General features: G+C 28.5%; 1 protein-coding gene across 1 annotated transcript; it reads left to right on the top strand.

The window, feature by feature from the left end:
• The first annotated feature begins 5,960 nt into the window (after nucleotides 1-5,960).
• Nucleotides 5,961-8,552, top strand: LOC114185292 (TIP41-like protein). Its single transcript, XM_028072947.2, has 5 exons — nucleotides 5,961-6,379; nucleotides 6,497-6,841; nucleotides 6,932-7,265; nucleotides 7,567-7,692; nucleotides 7,794-8,552. The coding sequence occupies exons 1-5, from the start codon at nucleotides 6,092-6,094 to the stop codon at nucleotides 7,907-7,909; spliced, it is 1,209 nt and encodes a 402-aa protein (XP_027928748.1). The 5' UTR covers nucleotides 5,961-6,091; the 3' UTR covers nucleotides 7,910-8,552.
• Nucleotides 8,553-19,233: the final 10,681 nt, after the last annotated feature.

Genomic DNA, 19,233 nt, shown 5'->3' with positions numbered 1-19,233 from the left:
GACTTGATTATTTTAATATTAAATTTTTTTTTAAGAATTTTAATTGGCAGGTAATTCTTTCGTGGGTAATCATTTCCTACAAAATTATAAAATTTGCAAGTATTTCCTACAAAATTTGTTGCGAAAAGTGTTTTATACAAAATATTTTGCAAGAAAATTGATAGCAATTTCTTGCAATTTTTTTTTCACAACAAAATTTGTAAGTATTTCCTAAAAAATTCCAAACAAAATTGGTAGGAAATATGAGTTTTTTTAGTTGTGAAAATAATAAACCACAATGGGTACCTTAAATAAATAATATAGTGAACCCCAATATATGAGAAGAGGAATAAAATATTTTCTTGAAGGTAGCTTCTCTGTGCAGACTTACACAGAATAAATTGGTTGCTCTTTTTCTTCTTCTTCACTATCTTCGATGGCTTTTTTCTTTTCTCACCAGAGGCACTCAACTTATTTCTCTTTTCTCTCACTCTTTTTTTTCACAACAATCCTGATGCAAGGGTTGCATAATGGGCCAGGAGCCCATAATAATATCTCTTTTTATTTTTTTTTATTTTTCTTAATTAAATCAGTGTGGACCCAATAAATTGGTGACCCACTTGACATTAGGTAAGAGAAGATAGTAATAGTTTATACATGATTAAGTTTGTTTTGTCATGTGGGTTATTTTTTTATGTGATTATACAATGACTAGTTTGAGATTATGGTTAATTTATTTTAGTATTAAATATGTTTTCAGTTCCTTAACTTTCAAGAAATTTTGGAATTAGTCTATCTTTGAAATCTTAGTCTAATTTAGTTTCATAACTTTAGAAATGTGTGAATTTAGTTCTTATAAACAAATTTTGTTAAGTTTATTTGATGTTTCAAAAACGTTTCATGATATTTGAGTTATTTACACCATTTGACATGTTTTTGCTTCAATGTTAGCTCAGAAATACTTTTGAAATGTCAAATAAACTTAACAAAAATGTGTTAAGAGGACTAAACTCACGTATTTCTAAAGATGAAGAACTAAATTGGTCCAAAATTTAAAAAAGGAACTAATTCCAATTTTCAACTTAAAGCTAAGGGACATAAAAAGAACATATTTGACTATTTATTTTAAACCTGTGATGAACTTTGTTGGGGGATTTGGTACTTATGAAACGTTTGGGTAAAATAGAGTGTATGCGAAATTGATGTCTAATTTGTGGAATATTTGAGTATAGGTACAAAAGTTTCAACAATTAGCTCATAATAGTTCAATTTTGAACTGATTTGGTGCCAAGTGTTGCTTGTAAAAGGGTTGAAAACACCGATTAGAGCCAATTAATATACTTGTCTCGTTTATGATTTTATGCAGACTCATTAGGCGAGTTAAAACCCTACTAAATGAGAACAAAAAATAAAATCATTAAGAGCTCTAGACCTCTTTACTTGTTGAGTGAGTGTTATGACTTTATTGGCAAGCTTACCAAATTCTTCAAGTAATACAATGGAAAGTCCAGATGTCGTAATTCTAAGAGACTTGTGTTGTTTATAAAACATTGATTATTTACTAATTCATCTGGAAACTTCGAATGATAAAAGACATAAATTTTTTAAGAAAATAAATTCTAAATTATAGAAAATAATTAAATAATGAAATTTATAAATACGGTAAAGATTTAACCGACATTATATTTCATGCACCAAATCAATATAAAAGTACTAACAATATATTTATAATTTCGATCCGCATTGTACATGTCAAGTGTAAAACGAATCTAAAGAGTCTGACCCGCACTGCCATCCCACATAAAAGTGTATTTTGAATCCACATGAAAATGTATTTTGAATTGCATTTAACGGTAAAAGGAAAATAGCTTAAAAAAATCCACTAATTATTTTATATAAGAATAAATATTTTATTTTTATTTTCTAAGAGTTCAAAGTATATCATAAATGATCATTAAAAGCATTTAATTTTGTTTCTCCAAAAACAGTTATCTTAATGTCTTCACGCTTTTTGAAGCATCTTTTCATATTTTTTATCATTTTCCAAGTGTTTTATACATTTCCTTGCGCATCAAGACGATACAACCTGTAATTACGTACTCAATCTTAAAGACTCAAATGATATATTTTATGAAGAAAAAAAAAATCGTCTAAAATTTATTGTTTCAACATTGGAAATCAAATTAACCAAATCGAATTGTGCGTGCATTACAATCTATGGCATGTGTGGATTTCAGTTATCATATGAAAATCGAACTTTTCCATTCGTTAAAGGAAAACAATAAATTAGTTGTTTTTAGAAAAAAAAAACGTTATACTATGTTTAACGAAACAGTTTTTCCAAACACGTCATAAATAGCTTGGATGAAAAAAAATTTCTTACAATTAATAACAAATATAATTTTCATCTTCTCTGGCTTTTAGTGGGGCCTACGTGGCGATGCGTTGCGTTGCTTCATGAAAAGTTGTGCGCAAGCGCAACTCCTTCACTGCTACACTTTCACACATTTTTCTTCTAATTAAAAAAAAATTGTTTTTTTCAAATTCAAAACGAGATATTCGTTGTTCGTATTTTAACTGCCGCCCACTAATTTTTAAGAACTAAAATACTGTAAAATTATCTGAAAAGTGTGTTTCTTTTTAAATTTTATCTTTTGCATACAACTTTCTTCAAGGTTATTACAAAACCATAAAACCTATAACCAATATATTACTCGGAAAATATTATATATATATATATATATATATATATATATTATTAAATATGGAAAACACGAAAAATATTTACAATATATATAATAAAATATAGGGGTAAATGTGTTTTTATTTCGTAAAATTTAGAATTAGTATTTTTTTGAAATTTTTGATCAATTAGTCATTCATCTTTAGCAAAACGTGAATTTAATTATTTTAATCAAATTTTATTAGGTTTATCTAATATTCAAACATATTTCATGATAATATTTGAATTGTTTATTCCATTTGACATATTTTCACTTCAATGTTAATTCAAATATTATCATAAAACGTGTTTGAATTGTCAAATAAACTTAATAAAATTAGGTTAAAATGACTAAATTCACGTATTTATAAAAATAAAAACTAAATTAATTAATTTTTTTGAAGAAAAACTAATTTTAAATTTTATCCAAATTTAAAAAATTAAAACATATTTAACCCTACAATATATTATATAGTCTAAGATAAGAAACATGTGTTATTAATCGCATAACTGGATAATCGGATTCAATTAAAATAGTTGACTTGAGTTGTTTTTATATTAGGTTAAATCCAATATAACCTAATCTCACTTAACTTTTTACATATCGAGTGAATTGTTTTTATCAATTCAGTGTTGACAAGGATTAAAATACTGAGAAATGGGTTGTTTTTATCAATTCACTCGATATAACTCAGATAATTAATTATGTTGTAGCAGCATGATATTTTACGGTCCTATTATATACATGTTCTATTATATAGACGTTGCAGTTTTTAATTTGACACATGTCTAACCAAATTATGATGTTTAGAGTTTAAATTTTGGTTTTATTCATTTTTTTAATATCAGTCAATGATATAAATAATTAGATTTTTTATTTACATTTTTGGGTTGATTTATGTATTTTTAATAAAAAATGTTTCAGTATAAATTTTTGTTATAATAATTTATATAAATTGTTGTTACGATAACATATAATTTTTTGTTAAAGTGACGCAATTTCGGCCAGTTAATTATATATATTAAGTTTAAAAAGTATATCTAATTTTCTTTTAATTGTTTATTTTATTATAATAAAATATAAATATTAGTAATAATCAGTAATATATATTTACTATAATCTATTACATATAAGATTCCTATATAAATCCATTCCATGGATGCGAAGTAAGTAGATATACATGAGAATTTGATTTTATCTTCAGCGTTTTCTACCTTTTTCCTTTTGTGTTTTCTCTTTTTCTTTTTCTTTTTTTTTGTCTATCCTTCTGGATAAATCCATAGATTAAATTTTATGCTCAACACAATTTAATTTAATCAAAATTATTAAACAGTACTAATAATAATAGTGATATAATTAATATTCTATTAATTAAATATGTACTTTTAAAATATAACCTTTATTTATCATTTAAAGATTAAATAATATAGTTTTTTAAAAATATTCTAAAATATATAATAAAAATGTTTTATTTTTATTTTTTTAAATATGTAACTCAAATGTTTCAATTCTATTTATCTAATCAAGAAGTGTGAACCGAGTTTAATAAAACAAACACAATCTAGCCTACACTGTCTATTTTTTTTTTTTATCAAATTGAACAATAAGTTACTTCAAAACTAATCCAACCCCATTTTTGGATAAATTACATTTTTTTTTAACTTTCTCTTTTGTGTTTGAAATTATGTGTTTATTTTTTGAATTTGCTTTTCTTAAAGATATAGATTATGGTATAAAGTAGAAGAGACAAAGTTTCAAATAACAACAAAATGGCAATTGATATAATTATGAATACGCGGTAAAACATTAAATTAGTACATTAAGAATTGGGTTAGTTAAAGGGTTCTAATATAATATTCTACTAATTTGATTTGAAGTGATTAATAAGGTTGTAAAACAAAAATAACTTTTATTTGAATAAATTTAAAGCTTATTTTGACAATTAATGAAATAATATGTGTTTCACTTTCAGGATTAAAATAATATTATTAGAAGTATTATTTACAGTGAAGTTTAATACACTTAAATTGTTTTTAAATTTAATTTCTTAGTAATATTAATCTATTCAGTCTATCATAATTAAATCTCAGCCAATATTTAAAAGGAATGCGATTTTCTTTGTAGAGTCTCTTTTTCATTTATACATAAAGCCTTCATGTTTCAACGTCAAATTTACCAAATTAACATTCTAAAAGTTTTAACAATTTTGGATTTATGCATATCATTTTGCATAATAGATTTGATATCGGGACAATTTGCAAATAAATAAAAATTCCAAACTTTATAAATAATATTTTCATATAAAGATTATAAATAATCCTCAAGTACACCTATACTTAATTTTTAAAAACATTGTACTTTACTATTTAATACAAATAAAATTTGTTTTAACTCATCGAAAAATAAAGCCACCCAACTAAAATCGCAATAAATCAAGGTCAGGAAAATCTAAGATAAATTTGTATACTTATATCTCTTAAATTGTGTGATATTAAAATTGATATCTACATCTTTATTACTCCATCCAATTTTTTCTTGATTTATGCAACGAAATAAATAACAGTACCGATACTATTCATTAGCACAATATGCCGCGAGATGTCGATATACAGATGAATCGTGACCAGCGACCGGCAAACGCTAAACAAGTGAACAATGCGATTAAAGTTTAAATAACATTTACTCTTTCAATTAAGCATTTAATTATATACTAGTTACTCCAGCTGTAATCATATTTATTTATAAACTTTATATTTTTTTTAAATTTATTGTATGCGAAAACACGTTATTTTAAATAAAATTTACTCTTTGAATTAAAGATTTAATTATGTACTTATTACCTTCAGTTGTAATCATATTTAAATACAGACTTTAGCTTTTTTTTTTATTTATTACAACGAAAACACGTTTAACTTATTAAATAAAATTTATTATTTGAATTAAAGATTTAATGATATACTTATTAGCTTCAGTTGTAATGATATTTAAATTTAAATTTAAACTTTAGATATTTTATGATTTATTAAATACGAAAACATAAATAATTTAATGAATAGAATGATATTGAAATTTGTCCCGCGTAAGAAAAAGGGTGAAAGGATATGACTGGTGGGCGAACCGGCAGAAAATGATTAGGGTATTTTGATTTTGAGATTTTTCCTTGTTGGCGCGTGTGGCCACTCTCGGTTCCCGCGTGAGCGTGGCGCACCGCCCATAACACAGTGTGTCTCTACAAATACACCCTATTCTCTCTTCTTACACTCCCTCCTCTTTCTCTTTCTCTCACACACTCTGCGCCTTTTAAAATCTTCACGAATCACCAAAATCCCTTCACACTCCCTCTTCCAACGCAACACTACCGTCTCTTTTTTTTCTCTCTTTCTTCTCTCATGGCAGACAACCTAGACGACGGCGAGTTCTGGCTCCCGCCGCAGTTCCTCGCCGACGATGATGTCCCGGCGACACCCTTTCAGGAAAAGCGTCAGCCTTTGCAGCACGATGCCCTTTTGTTCCCGTCCGAGTTCCCGTACGGGTTCCCTTCCTCTGAACTTGCTTCTCCGGTTGATTCCACCGCCGGTGGCTCCAGCGAGACCGAGAGCGACGAGGAGGAGCAGCTCGTTGCTGAGTTGTCCCTCCGTTTAGCTCGCTCCTCCCTCCAAACCGATAACAAGTCTGTGGTATGAATCGCGACAACAGCACTTTCTGTCCTTATTTCTTGTCGTAGTTAGTGCTATTTCGGAGTTTTTTCAGTTATTGTTTAAGTGTTTAATGATTACTCTGTGGTTTTATTGCAGGGTCGGTTTTTGTCTGGCTCACCACAATCAACTCTCTGTGATTTTGGAAGTGGTTGTGGTTGTGGCAAAGGGTCAAGCCAGGGTAGTCCTGATGGTGTTTGTAAGATGTCTTCTGCGAAAACCACTTGGGATCTGCTGCATGCGGCTGCAGGGGAAGTGGAAAGGATGAGGTTGAGTGAAGAGGGTTTTTCTTTAAACCAACACAATGGACACATGGTTCCCCAAAGGAAACCCTCTCCTATTACCACCACCCTTCCATCCAAAACCGCTACCACAATCAACCCTGATGTCGGATTCTACGCGCATCAACCACTCTCTCATCACCAGCAGTTGCAGATAGCACATGTAAGAACCCAAATCTCACAAGGCCATCACACTTTTTTTATTTGCTAGTTTACCCTTTTGTCATGACTCTGATCTGTTTTTCTGTGCTAGTTTCAATTGCTGAGGCAACAACAGCTGGCAAAGCAGCAGAACACGGTGTGGAATGTGCAGAAGCAATGTGGTGGGGTTTACTCGCAGAGGCAACAACAAGTGGTTGGCAATAGAGGGAGGAATAGTGATGTTACTGGGAGGAACGTCAGGCCTTTGGGTTTGTCTGCGTCTGCATGGCCTCCTCTGCAACACGCTAAACAACAAAATCAGCAATATGGCTCTGGTATGCGTGCTGTCTTTCTTGGAAACCCTTCTGGGAGAAGGGAATGTGCTGGCACAGGGGTGTTTCTCCCTCGCCGAGTGGATAGTCCTGCTGAACCACGAAAGAAGCCAGGTGAGATTAAAGGCTCCTAGGTTTCGTTGCATTTAGAACTTTTGGGTGGCCGTTGCATTATTTACTAGGGGTAGCTAGAGAGGTTTATTGGTTGTTGAAATTTGTAATTAATGCGTGCTTCTACGTTTGTGTTTACTTTATGTTAACTATAAGTTTTTTCTGCTATGTTAAGTAAATCTGCCATTTTAATTGGGAGCATGTAAATTAGAGGTGGTCCATGTGAAGGTCTCTAATTATTATTTGCTATGAAGTAAGCATCTATTATGTGACTTTTGACCTAAGTATTGGATGTTGTTTGCAGCCTGTTCAACTGTGCTTGTTCCAGCCAGAGTGGCGCAGGCCCTAAATCTGAATCTCGATGATATGGTGGGGGGGCAGCCGCCGCAACCAATGCAACGATTTAACGCTGGTTCCAACTTGGAAAATGGTATAGTTTTTTGAAACCCTTTGAAATGTTTTTTGTAATTTTAAATGCAAAAATTAAAATGGTGGGATTATTGAGGTGTTTTTGACTTTTGGGGTATTCAGGTGCAGCTGTTTCCAGGCTGAGGAGTAACTATGTCCTTTCTCAACAGAAACGCAACCTCAAGTCTCAGCCAGCAGTATACCATGAGTTCAGGCTGCCACAGGAGTGGACATACTGATTTGATTAATCTTTTGCTTGTTGAGAAGCGGAATATTTTGTTCTTTTGGTTTGTTGGGGGTGATGGTGATTTAGGAAATCGGGGTAGGGTTGAAGGGGGTAGGAATGAAAAATGTAGTAGTCTTCTATAGGAGAATAGGGTTTATAGAAGAAGAAATAGGTTTTTGTTGGGAAATTGGGGAAAAAAAAGGGGTTAAATGTAAAAGCAAAGCTGTGTCTGGAAAAATAGTAGAGATGGGTTTTATTTATTTGTTGTTTTGGCTTGGTCATAGTTGTAGAGGGGTTGATAATAATATTAGGAGCCTCTGGAAAAAGCTAGCAATGCAGCAGCAGTGCTGAAGGTTGCAGTGATATCAGTTACTTTTGTTCTTTTTGATGGGCTTCGAAAGTCACAAGGCAAAGACAAAAACGGTGGATGGGTCAAATTTTACCCTTTTTTTTTTATTTTGTGTCTTAGGGTAATAAACAAAGCAATTTGGAAGGGCTGGACCATATTTCCAGAGGGATTACGGCTCCTTCCAATAGTTGTTGATTCACAGTGGAATCATTTTGGGGAATACTTGTCAGTAACATCTGATTCCAACCTGTCCACCCGCATTGCTTTACTATAAATAATAATGCAAGGAATTTTCATTATCTCCTCACTGATTTGTTGAAAATGATGTTTACCTCTCATTTAGTCCCCTCCAATTACTTGTTCTGTCTGTTCATTACACTGTTAGATAAAATTCAAATTGAAACAGTAATGACAAAAGAGTTTTGTGGCACGTAATTATTAATTGTTTGTACAGAGAGAATTGCATAAAGGGTCGGTTTCTTGTAAGATGTATAATCTCACTGAAGGCGTGATTGCTTTTCCAGTACAAATTAAAAGTAGCTTTCACTTTGTCCAAGGAGTGGTTGCAGCTGGATGTGTGTGAATTTTAATAAATTTGGCGACCCAATTGGGGAGTCATAATATAAAATAAATGTGAAGTAGGAAAAGGCTGTGATGGGTCCAGGATGAGTTTTACACAGTACATACATACGTTTGATATACTGGTTTGGAAGATTAGGTGATTGCTTGGGAGGGAAGCTTCGGTGCAATGCAATGAAATGAAATGCAACTGGGTTGGGTTGGGTTGGGCCATGTGCATAGCTTTAACACGTGTAAGGTAGAAGGGTTTTGCTTTAGGAATGCTGAGAAATCGTTTTCATATGGTGCTTTCTTTAATGGCTAAAAAATCAATGTCTAGTCTCTATCTTGGAACTCGCAAATGTGGGGGTGGCTGGTGCCTGCTTCTTAATACTTTTGAGGAAACGTAGCAATCTATTATGGGGCGTTGCTCTCACAAATGCATGGCCAACCCAACTCTACATTGTTAAGAAAGGCAAGGTGCTGCTGTGATGTGGTCATTGCATTTGCCTTTGCAATTGTTGCAACACACATAACATAACGCAACATTAACACCATACCATAACACCAAAACGTGCTTCCTTTGCTTCCTTTATTCCTCCCACCCAGTTTTCCTTTTTCCCTTTTTTCTTTATCCTCTTTTGGTGCACTGGATCTACGTTTTCTACCCTCACTTCTATCTCTACCATTTGCAAAATCTTTCCTCATAAAACCCTTTCCTATATTCTACTCTTAATTAATATTAAAAACTTACTTAATCATCCTTTAAGATAAAAATGAAGATATCAGCATCGAAATTAAGTGTAATGAACTGAAAGCGAAATAGACAATTGAATAAACTTGAAAGTACACGGTGTAGTGAGATAGAAGCAAATAAAACATAAGAAAAGAACTAATCACTGAAAGACAAAATTTCACATCAGTCGAAAAACTGAGTAAAAGATTAACATTACAAAAAATGGGTGGCAAAAAGACAACAGCAAAATAATAATAATAATAATAATAATATTAATACATTTATATTTTTGTTAAAGTCAAGGAATGTATTTACATGTATTAAAATGTACATGGGTCCGTCACCGAAGAGGAGTAGGCCATCCTAATTGTTTATAAAAAGTATAGAGCTTCCTCCACCTTGTAATATTATGTTATAGTTATCTGGAATAAACTTTTGTCTAAATTATCAAAGTTTGAGAAAGAACAATTTCATCTTACAAATCAAAGACATTCATAGTAACACTTGAGCATTCGAGAATATTCTTAATAACTAAGAATTAAGATGTTCAATTCAGTTTTTTTTTTTTTTTTTTTTTTTTTTTTTTTTTTTTTTGCTTAAAGGCAGTTTTAAAATTAAAGCTAAAAAGAGATTTATACACAAAGTATAAATATTTCACAATATCAGCTTAAAAACTCCTTCGAAACGAATTTCTTTTTATTTTACAATTAGAAGAAGAAAAACAACTAATGTGTGCAGTTTAGTTTATTCTTAAATACTAAGCTATTTTAAATTATTTTCCTTTCAGAAATAAACTATATTTTTTAAGATTTTTTGTTCAATGTTTAACGCAACCTATCATTTCTAACAAATATACATTTTAAGATTATAAACCGGGAATGATGTATTAAAATGAATAAGGTATTCATAATCCTATAAATTTTATTTAATTAAAAGATTGCAGAAGCCAATAATATTTTCCTATTTTGATATATGAAGTTTAGTTTCAATCAAAATTTCTATTGTCGAAAAGGTTATATAAACATCGGCCTTGTAGCGTTTTTAAACATGATGAATGAAACTTAATGTACCAATACTTAAAAAACACACCCAACAAAATATTTATGAATAATAACTTTTAGTAATACATGATTTTTTTATAATAATATTAATTTTCTCAGAAGGAATAAATTAATAAATTGAACATCTAAGTAATATAATATAAAAGAAAGTTTATAAGTGATTATTGAAAAAGTCATACTAAAATATTTCAAATTAAGTTCAAAAGTTTTAGATTTGGAAATATATCAGGAAACAATAACTCCTATATTAAGAGATCTTTAGACTTAGCACACAAATTTTGAAACAAAATTAAAGAAGAAAATTAATTCAAAGATTTGTCTGATGTTATCACTATATATGATATTTTATTTCAAATATTAGATCTATATGTACCCTCCTATACAAGAGCTTTAAAAAAAAAACAAATTTAATTAAAAGGAAAAGAAAGTAACAACAAGAAACTAAAAGTTAAATATTAGAGTTTCAATTATGCAAGAAATATTTAGGTGTAGGTGTAGGTTGTAGGAATCTAACAAAAACAAAAAGATAAAACCATTCCCAAGATTGTTGCTAAAGAGAAATATTTAGATATCTCTTTCCCTTCAAATATTTTAAAGTTATTTTTATAGCTATATATCCGTCAAAGTTTCCTGATTGGAACACCAATTTCTATGTCCGATATCTTCTCTGAAGAATCCCAGTTTTTGTAGAATTTGCAGAACTTATTCTTGCTTCTCAGAGTTCTCCATCGTCCATCTTTTGTAAGTTCTCTACCAACCTTTACTTTAAATAAATTTAATTTTACATTTCTTGATTTTATCTAAATATCATTATGTACACCACTTTTATGTTAACACTATTAAAAATGTTCGTATTATATAATTTTTTTTTTGTAAATTTGTTTAAAAAAATTGTAAGATTTTTTTTTTACTATTTCTTTTAAAAATCTTAATTGGCAGGTAATTCTTTTGTGGGTAATTATTATCTATAAAATTATAAAATTCGTAAGTATTTTTACAAAATTTGTTGTGAAAAGTATTTATACAAAATATTTTGAAAAAAAAATGAGAACAATTCTCTATAAACTTTTTTTCATAACAAAATTTATAAATATTTTCAACGAAAAAAATTTCAAAAATAAAACTAATAGGAAATATGAGTTTGTTTTATTAATGTAATTATTTATCAACTAATTTTCCATTATTTTAAATCTACACATGATTTCACTTTGGTGTTATGTATATAATTAGCCAAATTTTGTTTAACTATTGTGAGATGTGTTAAATGACACATGAAAACTGTTGGATGATGGGGTTTCTTTCACTTTTTAAAGTTTAATAAGAAGAATACAAAATAATTATTGATATTAATATCTTGAATGATAATATAATACGGATGTATAAAATATTATTCGTATGAGTGTGTCAAAATTTCTAACTTATCATCAAGTTCAAAGTGAGTACTCAATCGTTCCAAAGCGCCATCATAATCCTAATTATAGATAACCACTAATTATAGATTACTGAATTTTATAAATTTAGAGAGGAGATTTTAAAATAAATGATGAATATTATTTAAAAAAGTTATAAATAAAAAATGTTTGTTCTTCATCTCTTAACGATATTAATTTCTCTAACTTTTGTCTAATATTATCGTAAAATTATTATTTCACTTTTAGATCTAATTCAATTGTTTTGAGGATAACCAAATATACGTTAAAACTATTTGATTAAATAAAAAAAATTATAAATAAAAAATGTTTGTTCTTTATCTCTTATCAACATTAATTTCTCTAAAATTTATTCTCTCTAACTTTTGTCTAATATTGTCATAAAATTATTATTTCTCTTTTAGATTTAACTCAATTATTTTGAGGATAACCAAACATACGTTAAAACTATCTGATTAAATATTCCTTCAAAGTAATTTTTTTTCTATAAAATATTTGATCTTTTTCTTTGATTCTACGTGCATAAGTTAGGAATGGTAATCACAAGTGCAATTCCACAAGAAAGGGTGATTTTAAGTTGATCTAGTATGGTTACTAACATAAAAATAGTTATTTATGTCATCTAATTTAAGTCTAACAACGAAGAAATCCACAATTAAGTAGAAATGATTTATAAACGTTAGACTTCTTATTGAATGTAAAACAAATATTTTATGTCAAACATTATAGAATCTGACGTAAATGATTTGTTTTACATAAGATAATAAGAAGTTGGGTGTAAATTTATTTTTATACATCAGATCTAGGGTCTTTCTTTTCATTTCTTACTACATAAAAACATACTGAATACACTCTTTTGAGTTAGGATTTGTTCTTTGGTGTCGAAATGGTGCTTGTTTGAGGATTCGATTTTGTATCGTCAAAGGCTTTGTTTCGACACTGAGGTTTGTTTGCTAAACTTTGCATTTTCATTTGTAACTGTGACTGCTTATTGGAAAACTCACTCATGACTTTGCATCAATATCCCCTTGTTTTTGTTTGTCATGTTTGTCATTGTAAAAGTACAGTGGTAAAAAAAGATTTTGTTTTTATATTTTTTTATTTTCATGAAATTTAAAATTAAAAGCGAATCTCGACTCTCACTTTGGTTCGTTTCTATCACCAAATAAAAAATTACAATGGAATGAGTATTTGAACTTGTTTCAGTTTGGAGGGTTATGCATCAAATGAAGCATTTTTGATAAAATTGAAGAAGAGTTGGTGAAAAAAGAAGTCAAACCTAAGACAAAGGTTGGACCACTAAAGGAGAAGATTGAGTTGTACATATTCAAGGGTATTCTGGTTCAAGAGTACTAAATACCTTTGAACTTGTATAACTCAATATTCTTTTTGTGTGCCTAACCTTTGTCTTAACTTTAGTTTCTCTCATTACCAATTCTTCTTTAACTTTGTTTAAATCCTTATGCAAAATGCTAAATTGAAACAAACTTATAAATGTTCATTTAATTGTTGTTGTTTTTTTTGTTGGTTACTGAGTTTTTTTTTTTTTACGTTATACCTGATATAGTCTGACGTTAATTGTCGCATTTATGTGAGATCTAGTATTATTCCACATAAATTTACACATTTACGTTGAACCTGATACAGTTCGATCTATAACGTTAATATAAACTTAATCTAAGTTTAGGTGTTTGATAATGACATCGGATCTAAGACTAACAAAAAATTAAAAATAATTAACGTAAAAAGCTTTTAATATGTTAGTAAATCTATTTAGTTTTTAAATACAAGTAAGTTTGAACTTTATTATTCTTTGTCTTGTATTCTTTATCTTGAGAGTGTTTTAGTTGAAAGACTAAGATTTGGAGTTAAGGAAAATTAAATGAAGTACTCATTTAATGGTTGATGCGAAATGTTGAAACTCTTAGATGCTTTTGATTAATTTGGTGTGATAGTGGATTAAAATTATTAGATGTCTTCTAATGGTGTTGATTTTTTAAAATGGATATACATTGTATATATAAACCCTTGGTTTTATGTTTTTGTTAAAATGTGAGAGTGGAAATTGAAATAATAGATTTCACTTTATGATGTAGATTTATATATGATGATATAAATTATGACAACCTTGATTTTATATAAATTCATATACAATAGAAATTTATTCCGTATTTTGATTATTTGAAACCAATTAATTTGAGATATATGAATATATTTATTTGTATTAAGTAAAAGAAACTCGTTTAAGGAGATGCATATCACAATCACAAACTGAGTTTATGTAGATGATATAAAATAAGAAATGAAATGATTCAGAAGATGCATTACACAGTAATTAGAATTTAGAAGTGGATGGGTATCTATCACTTACCCATTATATAATTGCATATGCTTTCCCAATATAAAGGGTACCAAAAAACAAAGGGTAAAGTTTTGTCGAAGACATGAAAAAATTAGATATGCTGTGTGTAGAAAGTTGTAATATGAGTTGAAGGAAACGATAATGTGATGTATGCTCTGTTACATTGACATGTTAAGGTTTGAGAGAACTGTGGACCCTTCAAATCACATCATGTTTCATTATTTCAGAAAGTCACGAGAACCAACAAGTAACAATTTATGCACAATATGTGCAATTTTTTTTCCCCACCTACCATTGTAGCAAAATCTATTTTCCTAATTGTTACAGTATTTATAATATTTACTTAAATAGATTTTTTTTTTCTTTTCTATGTTAAATTTGGCTTTTAGGAGTCCCAAAATCAATTGGAATTGACTTGGCTTCACGCCAAGTTACCGTCTGAATTTGTAATTTTTCAAATTAAAATTGAATAAACGATTTCAATTTGTTTTAAATTAGTTTTTCTTTTCAAAATTTTAATATAAATTTTTAAGATATATTAATTAATATAGATGTTTTTATTGCTAATATATTTGCGATCGTTTATTATTCTGCACTTGATGATGTTTACTTGCTTTTTAATTTCCCTGTCAGTTTAGCCAATGATATTTGTATTTTTGATATTCATTTCAAAGTTTTATTTTGAATTGTTTCAATGTTAGAAAAATAATTTTTAATATATTTAAAAAGCTAAATGTATATTTAAAATATTAATTTAAATAATAATCTATAATTTCCTTTTAATTATAAAATAATTTTCTCATGATTAAAGAATATAAAATATTATTTATTTCTAAATCACAAAGTTTCTGCACATAAATATTCATTTCATTTCATTAACAGTCACGTCATAACTTAGATTAATATATTATATAATGAACTTAATATTTAAATTATTAAAATATTGAATAAGGCCGTAAAGTATTAATAATTTTAATTAATATATTATTTATTTTTGACCTTAAATTTTTTATTTTTTGAAATACTCTTTTATTATCTTACTTCTATATTTTACTCATGAAAGAAAGTGAAGTAAATTTACTCATTGTTAGAAGTGGTTTTGACATTTAATGTTTCTGGTGACAGTTTTATTTAAAAAATTGTGTTTGTGATAAAAGAAGAGCATTTATATACTGTCTAGTCCCAATAATATCAGGACTTGTCTCGGATATCAAATATCAGATAGAACACTTATCATTATATAAAAAATTATAGTATTTAGTCAGGATGTAACCTTTTTTATTTAAGAATACAAAAGCTCAAACACTATAATTTTATTATGATTTAGCTTATTTGGTATCTATAAGTGACAATTGATGTCACACCAACACACAGAAGATATCTGAACATTATGTACCAAAGGAAGGAGGATACTAATAGAATGATAAAAAGAGCAACAAAATTATGTAGCATATACTTAAAAAAGGAAGAAAAAAGTGAGCATAGGAAGGTGTTAATATGGTGTGAGTGAGGGTTTGGGTTCTTCTTCTACTGCATAAGATAGCTTTGTTTACATGGAAAATAAAAGGGTGGAAGTCAAATATAGAGGCAACATTAAACCCAGTGTGAAGCATGTAAAGAGATGGTTTGGTTTGACTTGATGTTGATTCTTTGTGATGATTCTGTTTGAGAAAACAGTGGGTGTAACAGTGGAAATGTGATGGTGGAGCAGAATCTCTATGCTATTAGCCTGGCCTCCACTTTATGAAAGGAAAGGAAAGAAGGCATAGGATTCCCATTCTGGAATAGGGTTTTTAGGGTTTCTCTCTCATTTCCCTAGGGATGCTGCATTTTACAGCCTACTACTTTGTGGGGCATGCATTCACCATACCTTTATTTCCTCACACCTGTTACGCTGTTACCTTACATCTTTCAATTTTTCTTGCATATTTTACCTTTTCGATCAGGGGCTTCTACCACTGCATGCACCACTCAAAACTATTCAAAAATCAAACACCGATCATCCTCACCACTCATTCACATCTCTATCTATCTAAACCTCCAAAATATGCTTCTCTTTTTTTCCCATTCCATTTTCATCCATCACTCTCTTAATTCCTTCCTAAACAAAACCACTGCTTTTCACAACATAATTCTAAAGAATTGCTCGCTGTAATGTTATGGTTTAGATATGTTTTTATTATTTAACTTTTAATTAAAATTAAAATTAGTTTTTTTTTGAAATTTTGATCAAATTTAATCTTCTAATTTTAGAATTTTGTGAATTTAAGTCTTTTAACCAAATTATAATGGATTTATTTGGTGTTCAAACACGTTTCATAATAATTTATTAGTTAACATCAAAGTGAAATTGTGTCGAATGATGTTAACAACTCAAATGTTATTATAAAAGACGTTTCAAACGTCAAATAAATTTAACAAAATTTGATTTAAAGAACTAAATTCACATAATTTTAAAGTTGTGAAACTAAACTGAAACAAAATTTTAAAGAATGACTTATTTAAATTTTTATTCAAAATTATAAAATCAAAAACATATTTAATTCTAATCTTATCTAAGAGGTATTTAAGGTGACTGGCATGAGGCAAACTTTATTCATATATTGTTTGCTAGAATTTCAACTTTGTTATCGATTTGGCCTGCAGTAAACATTTTTGAATAAAAGTATAGTAATCTAACAATGTACAATACATAAAATGAGAAGAAGTATGTGATGGTAAAATATGCTCTCTGTAATTTTGTTTTAATTTAAACTATTCAAGACATTTTAGGCAGATTAAGAAAAACAAATATTCTGACATTATCTCTAATGGTATAATGTCCATGTTTATGTAAGTTGTTTACAATTATAAGTAACTTTATATTAGAGCAAAATAGCCTGATAATGCATTTGCTCCAATAATTTACACAAAAAAAATAATTTATTAACTGGTTTTAGATAAAAAAAAAAAACGATTTTGGTCACAAGACTTACTATGACTTACTTTCAGCATTTATTTTAACAATCCAAAAACTGAAGTTATTTTTTGTAGGTTGTTGAATTTATGCGACATATTGAATTATAAAAGTGCTCTAAGACTATCGTGTTCTATTTTCTAATTCGAATAAATAATTGTGAAATATCATAAGATAATATTATTTACTGAAGGTAAAATTAAAATAATTGAAAATATAAATCAACATAAACATTTTTTAAAAATACTTAAATATCAATCAATTTGACAAGGAGAAAGTAGTGTTAAAGAATTTGGATGGTGTGGTGTCACTGATGATGAATAATGGATTTTCTTTTGGCAATAATAAATTATAGTGAAGAAGGATAATAATTTTGTTGACCATATTAAGCAATAAGTCTTGCTCCTAAGTAGGAGTAGGTATGTTATAATTGTTTGTTTGATTGGTGAATAGGATAATGAGTGGAGTAGGAAATTTCCATTGATATGGATGCCCATTCTGTTATGCATTTAAGAAGGAATTTATGAGAATTTCTTCCATTAATGATGTTGAAGCTTAATGACATGTATTAGTATGGTTTTTGGTGGGAATGAGACTCTACTCACCCATTTAATTGGAAAACTAATAGGTCTAGTGTTTGGTCTATTTAAATAAAAAATTATAGTCTTAAATTCAACTAGTTTAAAAATAAGAACATTATTAAAGGCCAATTCATAATAGTTCTCTATTTTTAGAAATTTTTATTTTGATGTCATTTGTTTTTTTCCTTAAGAATATAAAAATAGAGTATTTGTCGACTGTTTTTTCAAGAAACTTGTTATTTTAAAAGTATATTATGTATTGTTGAATTTTAAATTTAAATATTATGAAATTTTTTATTTTAATTTGTGTTTGTTAAATTTTATAAAGATGTATTATTTTTAGTTTCTAGTATTATTAGATCATAATATTAAACTTAAAATATCCTTAAAATATCAAAGAGTAAAAGGCCCGAGTGGACACACATATTCAACAAGTTGATCAACTACCAACCAAACCCACACAAATAATATTCGTTAACCACGTAATAATCTATGAATCATTGTGATTTCATTTTGCATATATAATAAACCATTTTTATAAAAAAAATCATTTTTTGTGAATTCAAAGTTTATTACGAAATTTGTCCATTACTTTGGGGAATAAATAATTCTTATGAAATATCGGTGAATTGGACTTTTATCTTGAAGTTGCCCTTGAAAAAACTACCCAAGACTGCGGCCAGACAAAAAGATAGCCCAAAAGATGTGGACCTTGGACCCAAAAATAAAATTGGGGCTCAGAAGCAAAATTCAATTTCAAGGACTAAATCTAACTGACCTTGTTATTAGAAATTAGAAATGCTAAAACAAGATCACGTGACATCAAGTGAATTTGGTGTATGATTTAGATAAGTATGAACAAAATTTTCTATAAATATTTATAGAAAAAGAAAATAAATAAATAGATAAATTGATTTTAATTAAAATTAATTTAGGGATGAAGCAAAAATCATTTAAAAAGAAAAAAACGAGAGAACTCAGGCTTTTGAGATAGTAAATTATAATAAGACTTTTATAAAAACCTGTTTAGTTAAAAAGGTCACAGGCTATTCAGAAAGACTATTAATCCTACTTAATCATCCTTTTTACTTAAGTATAAATAATAATTGTTACTTATATTATTATCATTATGTTTAATTAGTTATAGTATATTAAAATGATATATTTATTTATTTTTCATAACTATTAAATGTGCTGACCTACATAAAAGTTCAAACTTATACGATAAGTGTAAGGTCCTTTATTTCTACCCCCTTAATCTTTAGGGCTGCCCTGCAGCAGTGGGCCTAAAGGCCGACCCATAG

The sequence above is a fragment of the Vigna unguiculata genome, chromosome 5, assembly GCF_037176805.1.
Source record: "Vigna unguiculata cultivar grain cowpea cultivar isolate G323 ecotype 2 chromosome 5, ASM3717680v1, whole genome shotgun sequence".
NCBI classification, from domain to species: Eukaryota; Viridiplantae; Streptophyta; class Magnoliopsida; order Fabales; family Fabaceae; genus Vigna; species Vigna unguiculata.
The sequence above is the reverse complement of the archived record's forward strand: the minus strand, read 5'-3'. Positions and strand labels throughout refer to the sequence as shown.

What these genes read in the sequence shown, in the direction of transcription:
- LOC114185292 (XM_028072947.2), top strand. Translation starts at nt 6,092, where the DNA reads ATGGCAGACAACCTAGACGACGGCGAGTTCTGGCTCCCGCCGCAGTTC. An exon ending in TGAACCACGAAAGAAGCCAG is followed by an intron (nt 7,266 to 7,566) that starts GTGAGATTAAAG and finishes TGTTGTTTGCAG; the next exon opens with CCTGTTCAACTGTGCTTGTT. An exon ending in TGGTTCCAACTTGGAAAATG is followed by an intron (nt 7,693 to 7,793) that starts GTATAGTTTTTT and finishes TGGGGTATTCAG; the next exon opens with GTGCAGCTGTTTCCAGGCTG.